The 13,794-nt window shown below is 54.2% G+C and overlaps 2 protein-coding genes across 2 annotated transcripts in view; both read right to left on the minus strand.

Moving 5' to 3' along the window:
• Positions 1 to 887: 887 nt before the first annotated feature.
• LOC134413996 (zinc finger protein 436-like) lies at positions 888 to 3,580 on the minus strand. The gene is made up of 2 exons (XM_063148000.1): positions 3,492 to 3,580; positions 888 to 2,007 (listed from the first exon to the last, which is right to left on the minus strand). Exon 2 carries the CDS (start codon positions 1,991 to 1,993, stop codon positions 1,358 to 1,360), a length of 636 nt encoding a protein of 211 aa, XP_063004070.1. The 5' UTR covers positions 1,994 to 2,007; positions 3,492 to 3,580; the 3' UTR covers positions 888 to 1,357.
• A 3,335-nt stretch (positions 3,581 to 6,915) lies between these two features.
• Positions 6,916 to 13,794, minus strand: part of LOC134413989 (olfactory receptor 14J1-like) — a gene marked incomplete at its 5' end in the record, with an annotated part of 40,826 nt that continues 33,947 nt past the window's right edge. Inside the window, one exon of the mRNA XM_063147994.1 lies at positions 6,916 to 6,987. Within this exon, the coding sequence (XP_063004064.1) occupies positions 6,916 to 6,987 (72 nt within the window). The remainder of the gene's footprint in view (positions 6,988 to 13,794) is intronic.

Here is a 13,794-nt window from a genome sequence, read left to right on the forward strand (position 1 = left end):
ATACAGTAAGGGAGGGGCCCCAGGACCACAGCCAATCATAACCCCCACAGAGGAGAAGATTCTGGTAACCTGGGAGGAGTGGGGGGTGATTGACTGGGCCCAGGGAGGAGAGCAAATATACATATAAGGGAATGAGGGGGAGAGGGAATTACAAAACTTAGGGGATTGACAAAACCAATGGTGGGAGTAACTATAGTAACAAAATGAGTGGCAGGGCTAAGGCAGGAAAGCTGGTGAGGGCAGAACCATTATATAAAATAGGGGGATAATACAGAAAATGGGGGAGCAATCAAACAAACTAACGAAATGCACTACAACATCAAAAAAATTAAAACTGAAATTAAATAAATTATAATAAAAATGCAATATAAAAATCTCAAGTCTTCTTTACAATATTCCAACAATGATTCAACCCAAACCAACAACTATTACTATAATATTACCAATAGATACAAATAAACAAATTATATACCAAGAAATACCTTTTGAAAGTTTTAACTCCATAACTAATACACTTTAGATAAAAAATATCTAAAACACTAACTTACAATCTAACACACCTTACTAAAAAAATTCATATTAAAAATATACTAAACACAAAACCAAACAACACTATAATTTCTCACACATTTGAACCAAACAATTAAACTTTATTAACATCCTTAAGTACTCTAAAAAATTAAATTTTTATTTCAAACTTCTAATTTCGGATGCGTGGGTGTTTTTTGGATATTGGTTTTTGAATTGTTTTGGTTAGATTATTTAAAAAATAAGATTTTTATAGGAATTTAATCAGCTGAGAAGGCAGCACTCTGCAAACAGAACTGCCTGAAAATGAACAGAACAGAAATCAGTAACTATGAAAGTTTTATTTGCTGTCAAATACATCCCACCCAGCCACCTCACACAATCCCCATCCCACTGCTCCACATTGGGATCCCACTTCTACCAACCACCTCCCAACCCCAACTCACCCTGGTGGCTGTGGAAGGGAGCGAGTTTGGCATGGGACTGAGTTTTTGTGAGGCGGGAACAAGCAATTTGAGGTGGGATTGAGCCCTATTGGGTTAAAATTCAGTTATTTTCAGTGGGATTTGAGTGGTTTGGAGGTGACAGATTGATCCCTCTTGGATTTTGCAGTGCAAAGACATGGAGAAGAGAAAAAAAATGTAAGCCAAACCAAAAGGAGAAGGAGCCAGGTGTGTTCCCAACATGGATCACAGGGAATATGAGTGACCAGGGCTGTGCCCAAAGTGCCTCCTCCAGTGGGGGATGGAGCTGGAGCAGCGCACGAAGCTCTTCCCACACTCGGGGCACTTGCAGGCCTTCCCTTACCGGTGCCTCCATTGGTGTTGGGTCAAGTTAGAGCTGCTGGAGAAGCTCTTCCCACACTGGGGACACTCGTAGGGCCTCTCCCCTGTGTGGATGCGCCGGTGGGTGACGAGGGCAGAGTTGTACTTGAATCCCTTCCCGCAGCTGGGACATTGGAAGGGCCTCTCCTCTCTGTGAATCCAATAGTGATGGAGGAGATCTGACTTGACCCGAAACCCCTTCCCTTGGAACACTTGGAACACTCGTAGGGCCTCTCCCCAGTGTGGAGCTTTTGGTTGTGGATCAGGTGAGAGCTCAGGCTGAAGCTCTTCCCACACTCCCCACACTCGTAGGGCCTCTCCCCAGTTTGGGTCCTCTGGTGCCTGATCAGGTTGGACCTCAGGCTGAAGCTCTTCCCACACTCCATGCACATGTGGGGCTTCTCCCCATCATGGAGCTGCTCATGGAGCACAAGCTCTGAGCTCTGGCTCCATCTCCAGCTGCCTTCCCGGCCCAGGCTGGCTCTTTCCCCCTCAGATCCTGGCCAGCTGCGTTTGCAGCTCCTCCTCGTGTGGCATCTCTGGGCCTTTTCCTCCCCGTTGTCTTCCTGTGCTGTGGAGCTGCTCAAAATGGCCTCTTCCACCAGGTTCTGCTGTGGGCATTTGTCCTCCCTGCTCTCCATGCTCAGCTCCTGCTCTGGGGGAGGAAGGACAAGGACAGGATGGGATTTGCCTCCGTGCCACAGGCAAGGGCAAGGAGATCCCCCCAGGGCTGTGCTGCAGCCGGGGCCTTGCTGGGCTGGGAGAGGGGAAAGGGGCACTGACTTCCTCCTCACATGCCTCAGTGTCCTGGGGCATCTTCCTCTTCCTCACAGCCTTCCTCGCAATGGGAAATTGTGGATTGGGGAAAACAAGGGATGAGCACATTTGTAGGAGCGTCGGGGAGTAGGACAGTCAGGATGGAGGGAGACGAGAGATCTCTGAAGCCAGGTCGTGGAACTAGAACTTGAGGTTTATTGCAAAGGGCCTGGGTTCAGGGCTCTGCTTGGAGCCACCAGCCACAGCTCAGAGCAGGACCAAGAGAAGAGAGGGGCAGAGAGGACGAGAGGGGGAGAGAGTAAGACGGGAAGGGCGTAAGAGAGTGAGGTTCCTGTTGCAATACAATAAATCTTCTTCTAAGTTGAATATTCTATTTCTCACTAACCAATCTAGTACAAGATACAAATCCTAGAGCATTTACATACAGCCTATAAAAATCATGACATCACCATACTGTGTTACAATTTAAACCCTAAAAACTACTCTTTGGACCCCTTCTGCTGAGCTAGTAGGGTCTGCTCTGACCCTGGGACCTGTCTGCAAGCAGAGGGAATTGTATCATCAAAAGGGGATTACCTTCAGTTAGGCCACACCATTGTTTTCCAGTTGTTCAGTAACTAAGGTATCTAAAAGCTTGCTTTCATCTCAGTCTTGCTTATAGTTTCTATATTCTCAAAATCTTTTGCCAGACAATCATATTTATAAGGCTTTCCTGTTTCTTCTTCCCCAAGACACAATGAGTTTGAAGGTCCTTCTGCCCGAGTCCATCTCTACAAGTCACCGGAGAGGTGGGCTGCATAAAACCTCCCAAACACCAGGATTCAGCCCTGAAAAAGCCTCCCAGGAGTTCCCCATCCCTGGTCCCTACCCTTTGGTGTTCAGAGGTACCCCCCTGTCCCAGCTGCTGGGGTCACGCTGGGAATGGGGGTCCCCCTTCTCCTCGGTGCCCGCCCTGCCCAGGCTGCTGGCAGTCCCAGCAATGCCAAAAGCTCCCCCCTCTTTGCTCTCCCCATTTCGGGATGCCGCGGCTGTTTGGGCTCCCGGGCTCCCTTCTCCCCTCATTCTCTGCTCTAGGCTGCAGTAGCTCCAAGAAGTCCCCCCTGCCCCTCTCCAGGCTCTTGAGGCTCCCGCCAATGGCAGCGCTCCCCCCTCTCTGGGCTCCCCACTTTGGGCTCCTGGGGCACACAGGGCTCTGCTCCTCCAGGCTGTCTCTGCCGGCAGCCGCCACCGGCACCCCCCGATGTCCCCCCAAGGGGCCTTTTCCGCTCAGCCTTGGACTGCTTCATTCTTCAAACATCCCCCCAAAAACACAACCCAGGGACCCCCCGGGATATCTGGGCCGAACTCCCCCTCCCCGCTCACCTGCGCGATGGGGAGGGCGATGATCCCACAGGTGGGGGCTGCGAATTCAGGCCGGGTTCAGAGCGACCGCACGCTTCCCTCAGCTCAGCCTTCATCCGCTTTTGTCCCTCCTCTTCCTCCCGCTCCTCTGTGTTTTCTCCACCTCCTTCTCCTCTTCCATCCCTCCCCTTCCATCCCTTCTCCTCCTCCTCCCTCCTAACCCCACCTCCTCCTCCCCCTTCATCCCTGCCCTTCCCTCCCTCCTCCTCCTCCCCCAGCAGCAGCCACACCCTCTGTGCCCGTTCCCGCAGCCCTCACAGCCCGCGGCGGCAGCGGGGATGGAGCTGGGACAGGTCGGGATCGGCAGCACGGGGCTCTCGGCTGCTCCCAGCCGCTGCGGTCGGGGGGAGCCCGGCCCGGGCCAAAGGAGAGGCAAACTGGGCACACTGGGGGCTGCACATCCAAACTGGGCCTTGCTGGGGACCCTGCCTGGCCACTGCCAGCCCTTGGGGCTCCTCTCGGCACATCCGCCGGGGGGCAACGCACACAGGGCTGGGGGATCCCAGCAGTGGCAGCACTGCCAGGGACTGGGCTGCGCTGGGTTCCTACTGGGAGTGACTGGGACTGTGCTGGCTTTGTACTGACATCATACTGGGATCGTACTGGGAGTGACTGTGGCTGTACTGGCTTTGTACTGACATCATACTGGGATCGTACTGGGAGAGTGACTGGGATGGTACTGGGTTTGTATGGACATCATACTGGAATCATACTGCCACACCAGGGCAGATTGTGATCACGCTGATGAAGACTGGGATCATGCTGGGATCATACTGGGAGTGAGTAGGAGCCGGCAGTGAGCAATTGAGACCATGTTATGGGCAAATGGGATATACTGGGAGTGACTGGGATTATGCTGAGGGTGACTGAGAGCAGCTGGGAGCAACTGGGAACACGCTAGGAGCAACTGGGAGGAACTGGGAGTGACTGGGTGCAGGCTGGGGGTGATTGGAAACTGCTGGGCTTATACTGGGATGAACTGGGATCATGCTGGAGGTGACTGGGATCATACTGGCAGAGAGTGCCACTACACTGAGGTTGACTGGGAGTGCTTGGGAGCAAATGGGATCATACTGGAAGGAACTGGAAAGATGCTGGAGGGAACTGGGATACACTGGGACATGCTGGGAACAACTGGTACAAAAGTGAGTGGGAGAGGAACGTGAACCATGTAGAGCAAAACTGGTTTATTCTGGCAGGGACTGGGAGCACACTGGGCTCACCTTTGGATCATACTGGGAGGGACTGGACTAATACTGGGAGTATCTGAGAGTGACTGGGAACACACCCTGCACATCATCCCCCATACTGGGCCTGACTGGGAGCAACTGGGAGCACGCTGGGAGCAAATGGCATCATACTGGAACTGACTGGGCTGATCTAGGAAGCAACTGGAACCATGCTGGAGGCAGCTGAGACCATACTGGGAGAGACTGGAAGCAACTGGGATTATACTGGCACAACACTGGGAGGACTGGCATGTGACTGGGATCAAACTGGAGCTTACTGGGATCCTATTGGGGTTGAAAGGGAGGGACTGGGATCACACTTTGGGCTACTGGGAGCAACTGAGGGAAACTGGGATGATGCTGCAAGCAAACTGGAGGAACTGGGAAGGACTGGATGCATGCTGAAGGCAACTGGGATATACTGGGCATGACTGGGGAATCATACTGGGATAACTGACACCTTACTGGGGCTACTGGCAGTGCCTGGAAATGGCTACAGACATGCTGGGGGCAACTGGGATATACTGGGAGTGTCTGGAACCACACTGGGGGGACTAGAACCACACTGGGAACAACTGGGACCATGCTGGGGAGAACTGGGACCACACTGGGAGCAACTGGGAGTGAATGGGACCATACTGGGAGCAACTGGGATCATCTGGGGAGTGACTGGGACTAGAGCAGGGGCAACTGGGTTCAACTGGGACCATACTGGGAGTGTCTGTAACCATAGGGGAGCGATGGCACCACACTGGGAACAGCTGGAAGGAACTGGAACCGTGCTGAGAGGACTGAGACTATAACTGGGGCAACTGGGATCATACTGGGAGCAACTGGGGCCACCCTTTGAGCAACAGATGGAAACTGGGATTATGCTAGAGGAAACTGGGAGTAACTGGGCAAGACTGGGATCATTCTGAGGTAAATAAAACAAACTGGGAGTGTCTCTAACCATCCTGGGGGGACTGGAACCACACTGGGAACAGCTGGGATCATGCTGGGAGCAACTGGGACGATGCTGGGGGAAACTGAATCTACCCTGGAGGCAACTGGGCACAACTGGGACCCTGCTGGGAGGGACTGGGAGTATTCTTGGAGCAAGTGGGATCATAATGGGAGGAACTGGGAACAACCGGAATTATGCTGAGAGCAACTGGGATCACACTGGGATCACAGTGAGAGCAGCTGAGTCCATGCTGGGTTACACTGGGATCACATTGAGAGCGACTGGAATCATACTGGGTTGGACTAGTAGTGGCTGGTTTTGTGGATTTTGGGGGCTTTTATTGGAATTTTGAGGGGGAGTTTTTCTGGGGGTGTTTGGGAGTTTATTGAACTTTTTTGTGGCTTGTTTTGAATTTTGGGGGTTTTACTGAGATTTTGTTGGGATTTTTGGAATTCTCAGAAATTCTGGGGGGTTTATTGGGATTTTTAGGAGATTTTGGGGCATTTTATTGGAATTGTGGTCGCATTTAGTGGGATTCATTGGGGATTTGGGTTTTTCTGGGATTTTTGGTGGGATTTGGGGGGGTTTTTGGGTGTTGCCAGGATTTTTTTTGATCTTGGCGGAAATATTGTGGGACATTTATGGTTTTGGGGACATTTTTGGGGGATTTGCGGAGTTTAATCAGGATTTTTGGGGTTATTGGGATTTCAAAGGATTTTGTGGGCTGTTATTGGGATTCTAGGGTGGCCTTTTGAGAGATTTAATCAGGATTTTGTGGGTTTTATTGGGACTTTCAGGACATTTAAGGAGATTTTGATGCCTCTGAGCCCTTCCCCTCACCCAGGCAATGTCCCAAAGTCCCACTAAAATTCCACTAAAACCCCACAAAATCCCCCAAAATTACAAACAAACCCTCAAAAACCCCACAGAATCTCCGAAAATCCCAGTGGAACTCACCAAAATTATAAAAAACTCCCAAAAATTTCAATAAATCCCACCTCCAAGAAACCCCTCACAACGCAAATTAAATGCCCTAAAATCCAAAACCGCCCAAATCACGTAGCTCTCACCAAAACCCAGTAATTCTCCCCCAAAAGCTCCAATAATTCCTCCTAAACTCACAATAAAATCCCACAAAGACCAAAAAAGCCTCCCCAAAAACCCTCTCAAAACCCAAAATCCCCAAAAATCCCCCAGAAGCCCCCCAGGCTCAGTGGAGCCGTCCTGGATCAGGGGGCACCGGCCGGTGGAACAGGAGCCACTTCAGGGGGCCCTCGGAGCTCTTTGGGGAGGGGCCACCATGGGAGACCCCCCAAAAACCGGGGGGGGAGGGAAACCCCTGCTGTGCCCCCTCCCCCCGAAACCCCCAGACCCCGGTTCAGGGTGGGCCTGGGACCCCCCAGGACCCCCAAATCTTCCCCCGGGACCCCTCCAGGAACCCCAAACCCCCCAGAGTCCCCCAGTGTTGGCCCAGAACCACCCTGGACCCCAAAAACCTCCCCAGGACTCTCAGACCCCCCACTTCCCCACAGAATTCACCCCAGACCCCCTGAGACCCCCCCCTAAATCCATCAGACTGCCTCACATCCCCCTCAGACCCCTCAATCTCCCCCAAACCCTATGAAATCTCCTCGGACTCCCCAAATTTCTCCCCGGACAAAACTCAGAACCCCCAGATGCACTCACAACCCCCCCAGTTCCTCTCACAATACCCCAAAATGCCCTCAGACCCTCCCAATTCCCCTCAGATCGCCCTAAACCCACCAGAGAATGCGCCAGACTCGCTCAAGCTTCCCCCCGCCGCCACCACGTGCGCAGGCTCCCCGAGCCAATAGCGGCGCGCCCCGCCGAACTAATCAATCGCCGCACTGCACGTACCCGAACTAACCAGTCACGGCTTGGCTCCCCTCAGCTACGCCCGCCTCCCCCGCGCCGCCCCAGCCAATCAGAGGCGAGCCGGAAGCGGCGCTCCCTTCCCCGCCGCCGCCGGGACCCGCCGGGCTCGGGACAGGAGCGGGAGGGGCCTGAGAGGGGATCGGGGGGGGGCGGGGAAGGGTCCGGGCGGTCTGGGGAGGGGTCCTGGGGTTTCGGGGCGTCTGGGGAGGGGTCCTGGGGCATTGTGGGGGGACCTGGGGGGTGCGGATGGTTTCTAAAAGGTGTCTCGGGGGGAGGGTGGGGGGTCGTGAGAGCGTCTGGAGGGGTTTTGGGGAGGGGTCGTAGGAAGGTCTTGGGAGGGTCTGGGGGCATTGAGATGGTCCTGGGGGGAGTTTGGGGGGGTCTCTGGGGGGTCCTGAGGGTGTCCTCGGAGGGTTTTGGAGGTTTTGGGCAGGGGCTCTGGGGGCTCTGGCAGTGTGATGAACAGGGCCAGGAGAGCAGCTCCTTTCAAAAGGCCTTTATTAAAGACAGCTCTGGGTGCGGAACCCGAGGGGTCGCGCACGGCGCCGCTGCTCCCACAGGACCGCGCTGAGCGGCAGCAGCAGCAGGAGGAGGAGGAGCAGCAGCAGCGCAGCTTTGTCTCTCGGCACAGCCGGGGCTTCCGTCCTCACCAGAGTCCTTAGGAAGGCAACGTTGCCTCGGAGCTTAGGGGGATCCTCCAAGCTGAGCACTATTAAAATTATGATGGCAGGGCGGAATCCGGCTCTGGTCAAGGGTGGGTGATTTAGTGCGGTTCTGCTGGGTTAAAGTCATTGTTTGTGTGCTGGTTTGTTGTTCTGAGACGGTTCATGGAGTTCCCACAGCCTCTCATTTAAATTCAGTCTGGGACGGGAAGGGATTACAAATCCCGGCTGAGACGGAAAGGGCCACAAATACAGAGTGTGACGGAGAGAGATACAAATACAGGGTGAAATGGTAACACTGAACAGCAGCAACTAAAGGCAAGTCCTAGAACTGTAACATTCAATGTTGAACAACAGACCAACACTTCAAATTCAGACCCTATCAACTTCATTAACATCAACTAGCAATTACTGCTCTGAAAAAGAGCTCTCATCTCCAGGGTTTCATTTCTCAACTCTATTGGAGCAAACGTGAGCAATGTGCCCTGCTGCTGTTAGATGTTCTGAGCCCCTCAGCTGTCAGTTGGGTTCCCGTGCTGTTCTGCCTGGTGCTTGCTGGATGTGCTGGAACAAGAGCTTGGGCCCTTGATGAAAATGACCACAAATGACTTCCTTGGGATTTACTGGGCTCAGAGTAAAAGGGATCAAATTCAGGTTTGATCTAGAAAATGCTTCTTCCCTGTCAGGATGGTGAAGTCCTGGCTTCACAGATTGCTCAGAGAAGCCGAGTAAATAAAGTTTCAGAATTCTTCCTTTCTGTCCCATTCCTGTTCCATAAGTCCAGGTTTGGTTTTCAGAGTGCCACCTTCTCAGCTGGTTGCCATTTGTGTCCTGCTTTCTCTCATGCCTTCCTTTGTCTGCTCCTTTTCCCTTCCACAGGGTCTGTCTTTACCTGTGGCAGCTCCCAGCCAAAGACCCTCCCCTGATTTTTTTTCCCCTTCCCAATCCAGGTGCTCAAACAGCCCTGGATGAAGTTATGGAGGTTGGCAGTGAAATGTCTGTGTAAGATCTTGCTGCACTCGTGTCTTGGCTGCTTCAGAATTTGGTCTTGAAGGGCAGGAGCATCTTTTTCTTGCTGGCAGCTGGAATTGCAGCCCATGGCAGTGTGTGCCAGGGATGTCAGAGGGCGATTGCTGAGGCTGCCAGGGCGCTGCTCCTGCCGTGCCTGCCAGGGGAGCTGTGCAGGGTCAGGCTGCAGCAGCTGGTTGGGCTCCCCCAGCAGACAGCAAAGGTGGCTTTGCTGCACATTCTGCAGCTGGGGGCAGAGGGAAGAAGGGCAGGGAGTCCCTGACAGAATGCTGGAATGCTTGTGGCTGGAAAGAACCTGCCCCCGGACCCCAATCGGGCCCAGCCCTGGATGTCCCCTGAGACCCCCCCAGACCCTCTCCCCAAACCCTTCCAGAGCCCCTGCCCAAAACCTCCAAAACCCTCCCAGGACACCCTCAGCACCCCCCGGAGCCCTCCCCAAACTCCCCCCAGGACCATCCCAACACCCCCAGACCCTCCCAAGACCTTTCTACGACCCCTCCCCAAAACCCCCCCAGACCCTCCCACGACCCCTCCGCCCCCCCGCGAGACCCCTCTTAGGAGCCATCCGCAACCCCCAGGTCCCCCCACAACGCCCCAGGACCCCTCCCCAGACCCCCCAGACCCTCCCAAACCCCAGGACCCCTCCCCAAAGCCCCCCCAGACCCTTCCCCGCCCCCCCCCGATCCCCTCTCAGGCCCCTCCCGCTCCTGTCCCGAGCCCGGCGGGTCCCGGCGGCGGCGGGGGAGGGGGCGCCGCTTCCGGCTCGCCTCTGATTGGCTGGGGCGGCACGAGGGAGGCAGGCGTAGCTGAGGGGAGCCATGCTGTGATTGGTTGTTTCAGGGACTTGCAGGGCGGTGGTTGGTTGGTTCGGGGCGGGGCGCTTTGCCATTCTTGAGAGTCCGCGCGCGCGGCAGGGGCGGGAGATTGTGAGGGGAGAGCGGAGCTGAGGTGGGGACGGGGGGAAACTGGGGCGGTTTGGGGCGGGTCTGAGGGGAAATTGGGAATTTTTGGGGGCATCGACAGGAAACACAGGGGTGTGCGATGGGTTAGGGGTGAATGAGGGAGTCTGAGGGGGCTTTGGTTGGTCAGAGGGAGCTTCCTGAGGGGTTATGACATCACAGAGGTTGGTATGACATCACAGAGTAGGGTATTATGCCATACTGCAGACTCTACTATCATGGAGGGTGGCTCTGTGACATCAGAGAGTGGGTTGTGACATCACTGGGTGTCTGAGTGACATCACAGAACAGGCTGTGATATCCCAGGACAGTGACATCATTGTGTTCCTTTGTGATATCACAGAGCTTTCTGTGACATCACAGCACAGCTGTATGACATCAAAGAGGGATATGCCAGTGTTGGCTCTGTGACACAGGATGGCTTTGTGACATTCCACAGTGGGCTGTGGACATCACAGGAGGCTGTGTGACATCACAGGTGGCTGTGTGACATCACAGATGGCTGTGTGACATCACAGGGGAGCTCTGCGACATCACAGGGTACAGTGTGATATCCCAAAGGCTGTGTGACATCACAGGGGCAGTGTGACATCACAGGGACTGTGTGAGGGCACTGGGGAGGTCACTCTGCCCTGGCTCCCCTCACAGCTCCCCCCAGAGCAGTCCAACCCTGCTCATGCACAGCAGGGTCCCCTGTCCCTCTGGGTCCCCCCGCCCCCGGCCCCACAGCCTCCCCCAGAGGATGTTCCACGAGATCGACCCCAGAGCCTGACATGGGGACGGGGGCCGGGGCCCTGGGGGTGGCACAGGGGGACAGCGACCCCCCGGGAGCGTCCCCGTGTCCCCCAGGGCCAGAGCCTGGGCCAGGGCTCCTTCACCCTGCTACCAACGAGGCCTTGAGAGCCCTGAAAAAATCCCCAGCAAGGGAGCAGCAAAAACCAGACTGAATATTAAGGACAGCAGCAAAGAGTTCCGTGGCAAATGTCACTCTGCTGGTGACTGGACACTTCAGGCACACCAAGGAAACAAAGCAACAACAAAACCAATCAAGATCCAGGCAATCAAACCACAAATTAACTAAGAACTGTCGAAATTTGTGCATCTGAATCTGTGCCTAAAGGACAGTGAGGACAAGGATAAAATGAATGCAGCCTAAAAGCTAAACAGAACTCAAATTTACAGGCCTTGATTGATACCTTAGACTTCAGTATTTAGGAAAATAACAGCACTTGACAGTACTTAACCTTACTTATAACCTAGGACTTAATGATTTTACAGTGGAAAAACACTTAATATTCAGCTTAGCTTATAACTTATGTTAAACTTCACTACTTAGCAAAAGAAAAACTCCTAGCAGCATTTAACTTAGCTTACAGTTTGTGACTCACCCTTACCTAAAGGCCTGACTGGCTCAGCCATCCAAGGCACTCAGATCCCTCAGAGAGCAGCATTTCTGCCACATTTCCCCAGCACAGGCACTCCTGTGTGCACACAGACACCAAGAGTCAGTGCAAGGCACCTGTGAGCAATTCCCCCGAGGGCAGGCAATGCTCCCTGTGGATCCTTTGGCATCTCCCCAGCAAAGGGCAAAGGGTGGAGCCTGGAGGAGTTGGGGGATTGGCCCAGGCTCCGAGAGTTCCCGGCTGGGAGAGGCCCCACTCAGAGGGAGTCGCTGGCCCAGGAGGCCTCCAAGGGCTCCTTTTGGAGCGCTGTTTGCAGGGCCCCAAGAGAGGGGCTGCAGTCCCAGCAATGGTTCATCCTGGCCGCACTTGGCACCAACAGCTTTCTTTGGCAGTGTGAGAACAGGGATGTTGTGCCACTGAGGGAACACAAACAGGTCCCAGGGCTTCTCCTAGAGAAACTAGGAACTGGTTGGGCAGCAGCAGTGCCTGGAGCAGACAGTGTTTGTGATGAGCTGCAGAGGAGCTGAGCCCAGGGGCTGTTGGCCAAGGCTGAGGCCCAAGGAACGGCAGGGCGGCCTGAGAAGGGGAGGGGGGAATGCAGCAGCAGCACAGGGCCCATGGAACCAAGGGACCATTGTGACACTGTGGGGCCCTGTGGCACCAAGGGACCATTGGGACACTCTGGGATCTCATGGAACGATGGAGACCACGGTGACATTGCTGGGCCCCATGGAACCAAGGGGACAGTACTGACACTGTGTGACTCCATGGAATGTAGGGATCATTGTGCCACTGAGGGGCCCCATCAAACCAAGGGTCCATTGTGACACCAAGGGGCCTCATGGAACTGTGGAGACCATTATGGCACTTTGGGGTGTCATGGAAACAAGGGGCCATTGTCACACTGTGAGACCCCATGGAACCAAATGTCCACTGTGACGTTGCAAGGCCTCATGCAACCATGGAACTATGGAAAGATCATTAAGTCACTTCACAGCCTCATGGAACCAGGGAGCCATTGTGACACTGATGGGACTCTTGGAATCCTGGAGACCATTGTGACACTACGAGGCCTCATGGAATAAGCAAAGCATTGTGACACTGTGGGGCACCACAGAACCAAGGAGACTATTGTGACACTGTGGGGTACCATGAAACAAGGGGCCTTTGTGACACTGCAGGGCTGCATGCAAGGGGCCATTGTGACATTGTCAGGCCTTCTGTCATCAGTGTTCCTGGGTCCCTGTGGTTCCATGAGGCCCCATGATGTCTCAAGGATCACTGGATACCACAAGGCCCTGAGGTATCCCAAAGGATCCTTGTTTCCAACTGGTCTCACTGAGTCAAAAGGGCCTCTGGATTCCATGAGAACCCACAGTGTCACAGTGTCCCTTTGGTTCCATTTAATCCTGTAGTGTCACGAGGATTCCTGGGAACCATGAGGCCCTGAGGTATCACAATGGATGGTTCCATGAAGCCCCAGAGTTTCACAGTCTCCTCTTGGTTCCATGGAGGCCCATGGTCCCAAAGGAGTCTCTGGATTCTACAAGACCCTGGAGTGTCACATGGCTGCTATAGTCCCATGAGGGTTTGCAGTGTGACAATGTCCCCAGGAGACACTGCAGTGTGACAATGTCCCCAGGAGGCCCTGCAGTGTCACAGAGGAGCAGCACTGGAGTGGGCAAAGCACCAGGGGAGGTTTGGCAGTGTTCCCGTGTCTGTGACACAACAGTGGTGGCAACATCAACGTTCCCCTCTCTGTGATACCACAGCGGTTCAAGACTGAGCATTGCCCTGTCTGTGACACCACAGGGGTGGCAGCCACAGTGTTCCCCACTCTGTGACACCATGGCTCTGGCAGGACCATGTCTCCCTCTATGTGACACCACAGAAGTGACAATTCCAACGGTCCCCTCTCTGTCCCATAGGTGGCAATTCCTATGTTCTCCTCTCTGTGACACCATAGCTGTGGTAGCTCTAAAATTCCACTCTCTGTGACACCACAGCAGTGGCTGCCCTAAACTCCTTCTCTGTGACACCACAATAGTGAGAGCCACAATATTCTCCTCTCTATGACACCACAGTGGTTGCAGCCCCTGTGTTCCTGTCTCTGTGACAACACAGCTGTGCCACCCCTCTT

The sequence above is a fragment of the Melospiza melodia genome, unplaced genomic scaffold (genome assembly GCF_035770615.1).
Source record: "Melospiza melodia melodia isolate bMelMel2 unplaced genomic scaffold, bMelMel2.pri scaffold_70, whole genome shotgun sequence".
Lineage (NCBI taxonomy): Eukaryota > Metazoa > Chordata > Aves > Passeriformes > Passerellidae > Melospiza > Melospiza melodia.

What these genes read in the sequence shown, in the direction of transcription:
- LOC134413996 (XM_063148000.1), bottom strand. Translation starts at nt 1,993, where the DNA reads ATGGAGAGCAGGGAGGACAAATGCCCACAGCAGAACCTGGTGGAAGAG.